At 42.3% G+C, this 7,158-nt stretch overlaps 2 protein-coding genes across 2 annotated transcripts in view; both read right to left on the bottom strand.

The window, feature by feature from the left end:
• Positions 1–624, bottom strand: part of SARC_03864 (hypothetical protein) — a 2,884-nt gene extending 2,260 nt beyond the window's left edge. Inside the window, exon 1 of the mRNA XM_014302332.1 lies at positions 279–624. Coding sequence (XP_014157807.1) covers positions 279–433 — 155 coding nt within the window. The 5' untranslated portion in view covers positions 434–624. The remainder of the gene's footprint in view (positions 1–278) is intronic.
• A 599-nt stretch (positions 625–1,223) lies between these two features.
• Positions 1,224–6,897, bottom strand: SARC_03863 (protein transporter Sec23A). The gene is made up of 15 exons (XM_014302331.1): positions 6,782–6,897; positions 6,417–6,539; positions 6,042–6,219; positions 5,461–5,563; positions 4,815–5,086; positions 4,444–4,617; positions 4,082–4,246; positions 3,773–3,853; positions 3,309–3,502; positions 2,919–3,072; positions 2,558–2,709; positions 2,295–2,415; positions 1,817–1,963; positions 1,540–1,680; positions 1,224–1,397 (listed from the first exon to the last, which is right to left on the bottom strand). The coding sequence occupies exons 1-15, from the start codon at positions 6,850–6,852 to the stop codon at positions 1,317–1,319; spliced, it is 2,157 nt and encodes a 718-aa protein (XP_014157806.1). The 5' UTR covers positions 6,853–6,897; the 3' UTR covers positions 1,224–1,316.
• Positions 6,898–7,158: the final 261 nt, after the last annotated feature.

The raw sequence follows: 7,158 nt of genomic DNA, 5'->3' as shown, positions 1-7,158 counted from the left end.
GCCGATTCATATGAAAGCAATTAATGCTTATGTATGTTGGTAGGCAGCAAACCCCAATCGAAACAGGAAATAGTATCGCAGGGTTAGATTTCTGATATGAATAAATTACCTACCAATATAGTAGAGAAGACGTGTTCAAATCGTATAATCGTAGGTGTGGCCAGTGATTGTTTGATTGGGGGGTGCGAAACTGCCTTCAGTCAGGCGCAACTTTATCAACCTCAATAGTGCAAAGTGTATGTGGCATCGAGTTTGCGAGATGTTATACAGTTACATACCTCGCAATCATCGGCAGACCATGCCTGGGGCGAACTGAAACACATGCTGAATACTTTAATTTCGCTGTGTAATCAGGTGTCAACACTAGAGGTCGGGTGCGTGTTGTGGTTCTGGCGATTCGCCTCAAAGCACCGAGCGATATGGAGAAAGACATATTTAATGGTTGATGAAACTGAAAGCCGATGTGTCTAGCCTATGTGAAAGATATTATAGTGATATTGCCGATATTTATACTATATACTTGAACATCGTAAAAATATTTAGTGTCAGACTTTGCGCTGGGTCACCTGCTGCCCGCTGGGGGTGCCGGTGATGTGCCGGTGATGAGCCGTGTATGGACCCAACTTTGACCGACAAAATCATTGTAGCTACCGAACTGTGAATTTAAATTATGAAGGATTATTTTTTTGTCGTTCTTTTTTGCTTTTTGGTCCTCTGTATATATTTTTTTGTGGCTATTTTTTTTAAACAAAACGAGCTAAGTTTTTTAGTTTTGTTTTTCTAAAAAAGATGAGGGGCCGGACAAAATAGAAATTGAGAAAACTATGGAAATCCGAGTGCTTTGTATATAAATAATGAAAAAGACTAGATCATAGGTTTTTTGTTCCATTTTAGAATGTTTAAAATTTAGAAGGCTATTTATGTTTTTAAAGGCTATGGTTTTTGTGTCCCTTTTTTCATAGGGCTATGGTTTTTGGATACAATTTTTTTTTTAAAAGTAGATTCAAATTGGAATCAAGGATCTTTTGAACAACTCCATAGGTATACCAGACAAAATAAGGGGATGCTCAAAAATCAATATTTTGAAGCCGATTTTCTTATCAATATACCCAAAAATAGGCCACAAAAAAAGTGATTTTGATGATGATTTTGATGTCAAAATCATCCTTTTTGGGCCTATTTTTGCATATTGGTAAGTAAATCTGGTCGAAAATCTGATGTTGTTGCATACCTGTAATATCAATACTTTGAGAAATTAAAATACGCCATCGGCCATCACGAGGCGGTACTGGTTTATTCGAACTGACGTGCAGCAACTAAGAGGATGTAGACACCGCTAGTTTCTTGAGATGCTCCATGAAAACTTGGAGCGAAACGTCGTCTGTGATTACAGGCGCCTACAGTGAATTGGGGTGAAAAGAAATGGGACAGTCGCGGTAAGCAAACATGTGAGAAATCAGAGAAAAAAACTTAAGAAAATGTTCCGTAGAAAAACGAAAGATTATTGATCTCCGGCGCAGAAGAAGAAAGTGGACTTACTGTGGACGGGTCTCCTCCGTAAGCGAATGCATTGTTGTGTGTTTGGGAGGGATTGACCTTCGCGAGCAGGAAACGAGCTTGTGAGCCACCCTCGTCCGTATCGATGAAACGAGGAACGGGAAATCTTTCGCCAATGATTTCCTGAGATGAGTATGTCAAAACAATGGTTGGTCAGTTCTCTAGAATCATACCCTACATCTCTAGACAAACTTAGAGGTTAAAATGGTCTTGATTGTAGCTACTGTTCGTATCGAGAACCTAAATTCCAACGACTCACCTTGGCATCTTTCACCGGCTCTTCGAGGAGTAACCGGAAACTTTCGTACTCAGGCTTCTCTTGATATCCAGCTTTACGCCATTCCGCGATAGTTTGTCCGTGCCAAATTAGGATGTGGAAGAACGAATCGAGGAGAAGAATTCGATCCTGTGCTCCGGAGAAGACAAAGCAATCATGAAAAACTATATCTACCTTCAATGTCATTTTGAATTAGAAAAAGCCTACAGAGCTTCCAAAATAATGCCATATTCTGCCATCTATGATATTTTTTTATCGTAATTGTGTTGCTTACCATCGAGAATATTGAGGGGGGGGAAGGGTGGTATAAATAGCCTCGCATATATCTTGAAATGTGAGTCAACAGAACACGTGCTCCCTTTTTCCGCTGGTATGGGCAGCCTAGTTTCGCTTGAGATGGCAACAGCGCGAAATAACTTGGTTGACGACAATGAGAGAGGTCTGTGGGTGCAAATCTTACCTTTTGTATAGAACTCGAGTCAAGCATCACAGGGGCGGGCGGGGCGTTGAACGAGTAAGAGATCAGCGAAGGCTGAATCATGACCAGAGAGTCCATTAGATCCGATTTGACGAGCTTATTTCTGTTAGCAGGTAAGTACGAAGTTGGTGTGTACGTGAGTTGTATAACTAAAGCAACATGCCAAAGCTCAAAGTATTATTTATACTTGATCTTTTCTGGAACGAAACGAGAAGAAGAACATCAACGACAGTTGCCAAACATACCTGTAGTACGTAGTCTCATCCGGGGAATTGTTGAATACAAGCAAGAATTGTGATCTTCGCAGATGGAACATAAATTGCGGATATAAGGAGAACAGCTCAGAAAGGCGGAAGGACATAGGCTGATCCTTATTGTATTCTCCGAACTTTTGACACTGTATACACGCGGTGAGAGAAAATAAAATAAAGATCTTCAGATAAGTAAAACTATAACTCAGCCCGGATGAGATGGATAGGCAACCGTTAAACGGGAACATCTCTACAAGTCTATACAAGACACAAATATCATGGTAAAAAAAGTAGTCATATTGCAACGCAGATAAGTGCATACACCAGAAATACTGCATACTGGGTGTATACATACCAATCTGATCAGCATACGATCTAGCCACCGAAGGATATCAGCACCTTCATCATTCTCAGCTCTGAACACAGCTATTCTAGCCATCAGGGCTGTTGTTGCTTCTTGATCGAAACCCGATGCCACGTACTGTGGATTCTGCTGTACATCAATCCAGCTGTAATCGATCGAATACGGTGATCCTCGCATTAGTACAAAACTCGCACATAATTCTGTCAATATACGCGTGGGCAAGGTTGCAGGCCAATATTCGCAAACTCAAATACGAGTGTGGTCATTCGCAGCTAAGAAAAAAAGGGCTTAGGCCTTATGATCGATACCTGCAACAACTACAAAAAGGAACACTCTGGATTCAGAAAGCATTCTTCGAATGATTGGCAGTTCATTACATACGTTCTGGCAGTGGTTGTCACACGAACTCTCTTAGTTCCGTTGCAAGCCTGGTAGGAAGTGATGATCTGGACCATACCACTTTGCGACTGGATAGGTTGGGTGTGCGGATTGCTGACTTCGAAAAACAGGGCCATCGTAGTCATCGGATCAAGACCACAAATTTTCCAAGAACTCGTTTCTCCAATACCGATTTCCTGGAAATGAAGGTACAGATATGCTCGCATGAGACTGAGTATGAAAAAATGATCACTTTATAATCTGGGAGTTGGGAAGCAGAAATGTGCAGCCAGATGTTTACAAGTTGGACCCATAAATTGAATGTTCCTTTCAAGTAAAGAAAGCAATCTTCAAAGACAATTGTAACATACATATATGTACTGACAAAAATAAGCGATGAGTATTCTCGTACATTTCTATAACAGTAGACTACCATGAGAATTCTCATCATATACTAGAACACTTACATTTTCAGACACCGATGAGCCTTGCTGTTCGTTCGATATACAGGTGCCGATCACACCACAAATTTTCATTTGAGGTGAGCACTAATGAAGTAAAAGAAAATTAAGATTATACTTATGGGGGTAAAGAGTTAACCTAGACGCTTCAGTTTTTTGCGATCGTATTGAAGATGGCCTAATCACAGTAGAGGGTCAGGTTACAAGAAAGCAAAAATAGGAGTAAAGACTCCACCACATTCCGATACTAAAGCACACATTTTGATGAGATGACGCTTTAGAAACAGCAACGAGAAAAATGACGTTCGCGCTTACCTTCACATCCATACTAGCATTGAAAGCCATTTCATACTCTCCCTTGCTATTCTTCTGGAATACCTTCGCATATGTTTGTTTAAATAGTGATGACGTGAACGAATCTCCCAGGACTAAATGCCCGCCAGTAAAATTACAAAGCGATTTCATCTCTGCCAGACCCGTCTGCCATGATGTGAATAATGATCTAATGATAAGTTGATATCCGCGAGAAACCCCGGAGTGACGCAGGCAATAATAGTTTAAGGAGAATAGATACGTAGACCGGCAGGAGGTACGCAACGATGGGAAGTAGTGGAGTACTACGCAATCATGGCGACAGCCGCTTGGCGTGAGATATAGGATTATCCAGACGACTATACCTGATCTAGGGCACAGGAGTAAATGTCGACCGCATGACCGTTCTTCGCTGTGCGTGCTGCCAACGAATTGTAGTATTTGACCGCTTTCCGCATAAATGGCAAATTGTCCTTTTCGATGTCGGTGTGTGTTCTGATGGTCTCGCTTAGTAGAGGTGCGGCACACTGACCCGGGCCCTTAATAAAATTAAATGCAGTATAGCATCAGAATCGCAGTATATATAGCCGACTATCGATATCAAGCCCTCATTCCAGGCTCAAAAACGTCCAAATTTACTTTCTAGCACGGAAAACTGCCAAAAGCTCTGCATACAATGCACATGTTGACTGCTGACGTTAAACAGGCATGATTGCTCACTTGACATACAACTCACCTCCGTGCATACGCCCCCAATAAAGGAGAGCACCTTCGCGCCCATATTTGGGTACATGGACTCTAAAATACCAACGGCCACGGCCATCGCAGCGCCAGTTGACCGCGTAGGTCTGTGTCCTTGTGGAACAGCCCATGGATCGGGTTGCAATTCCTCGATTATGCTCGTGAGAACAAAGTCGCAGCTATCTAACGGCTGCACAAATCTTCCAACTTTCGGTGTGGCAGGTTGCGCCTGTTGCGGGTTTTGTGGGTTGCCCTGCACAGGCGCGTCTGTGATTGAAGTGTTGGCACTTTCTTAGTACAAGAACAATCGCGAGGCATGGTGCGTTCATGCAAGCCGCTGTGTATCAAGCTGAAGCTGTACCCTCAAAGTATTACCAGTACATACAGGAACTAGCAGCCCGAAGATAAGTATAGACAAGCTAACAGCCATAAATTGCGCACACCGCTAAAAAGAATTACAAGCGATAGATCGTTGCGAAAGCCCCTTTGATGACACATTCGTTCTTGTTTTAAAGAGCACACCTGAGGATGAGTGCAATAGCTATGGCATCAAACCCACTCTGCATGCATAAATGTACAGCTGGCACAACTGTGACGCATTCAGAATAACAAAAGTGTGGCAGTGAGCAGTTATGACATACTGTGAAGCCCAAGTAGAGTTTCGATTTCTTTCGTTTCGTGGTCCTTGGAGCCCCTGAATACGTACGCCCTCGTGAAGCCATCTTGAGGTGCGAGCTCGTGTACCTAGAATAAATGCGAGAGACCATCCGATATGATAGGTTTGGTTTGTAAAGCAATACAAAATCTAGGCTATTGAATGCGCGATTTTCTTCAGTCCGCAGAACAAGCTATGCGAAGGTGGTTCAGTCCATAGTTGTGCAAAAAAAAAAATGATCGAAGCTCGGGATGGAATTCAAATCACCTAGTAGAAATTTCGTCAAGTATAGTTCAGAACCGTCAAAGAATTAGAAACGACTTATATTTTTATGTAAGTATATACATCTCCATAGCGAGTTTATGCGTCCGCACTCAAATTGATGGTCATATTTCCTCTATGAATGAAAGTATTTGTAACCTGTATGACAGTACATATGACATAATGACGGTCTGAGGCTATGTCGCTATGAGTCCTGAGTGAGAGTCCCTGACGACTGACGAGAAATGGTCAGTGGATGTCCTTTGCGTGCAAAGGTACGTCGCAAGCAAATCGACACTCACATACCTGCACATTGGTACCAAATGAAATCAAGCCCACCAGTGCATCTCTTGGCATCAAGTCCAAGGACATGATGAGAGAGTCCTTAAGCGACTGCATGTCTTCCGGCTCCAAACACGTGTCAACCACGAATATGAATACGGGTGGGTGGGGAGGAGCTCTCGGCAGCGTGTATTCGATCGTACTGTTGCCGATGTTGTTTAAAATGTGTTTGAGTACACCAAATAGGAAACGATCTATGCAATCTAGAGACAGACATTCCGTTGTAAAGCACTGGTGCACCGCACAACGCCTTTCATTGGACGCATTCTTTTGCAGCGAGGCAGACAAGACAGCACAAAAGTAAAGAGCGATGCATTACAGCTCGGTGTAATTTCATACCTGAACGTAGGAATCAATTCCATAGGCATATTATTCTCCGACATTCCATGGTAGTGCTGCGGGAACACATTGCGTACGAGACAGAAGGGACAGACCCAAGCCTTCTGAACGAAGTCTACTTGGCTGCATAAACGTGGAGTGAAATGATGAACCAGTTACAAAAAAAGTGAAGTCATTGATACTAAGTATACTGTGTTTCGCATTGGTACGCGAGATTGCAATGAGAATTTGGCATGAACGTGTGAGGACAATCCACTAGTAGAGGGATATCAACAATGCCGAAAAAAAATATGAGTTGAGTTTAGTTCAATCTCCTAAAGAGTCTGTTACACATAGTCTAAACAAGATGCTTATATTGCACATACCAGAAAGGATTCAGGATAGCCCCGCATTTAGGATTGCTGCAATGGATAGGATCGTACATGGCAGGTGGCATATCCTCTTTTCTCTTCAGGGGAGTGAACAGACAACCGATAGGAGCTGCATCCCGAAAACAAAATTTGTTTATTTAGCACGAAGATAATTGCCGCTAAACTGTACACAGGATCACTCACTGTCGTCGACTACCACATAGAAGTAAATATATACTGATTCCACATGTGTGGTTCCCAGCAGTGTGTGTACGCGAGACAAATCGCCATTTCAAACGTATGTTCTTATGTTAGTTTCATGTTCACGCGACTTGAAATTACATATATACTAGGAATGTATTACACTGCAAATGTATCGGAAAGAATCAAAA

The sequence above is a fragment of the Sphaeroforma arctica genome (assembly GCF_001186125.1).
Source record: "Sphaeroforma arctica JP610 unplaced genomic scaffold supercont1.206, whole genome shotgun sequence".
NCBI lineage: Eukaryota > Ichthyosporea > Ichthyophonida > Sphaeroforma > Sphaeroforma arctica.
The sequence above is the reverse complement of the archived record's forward strand: the minus strand, read 5'-3'. Positions and strand labels throughout refer to the sequence as shown.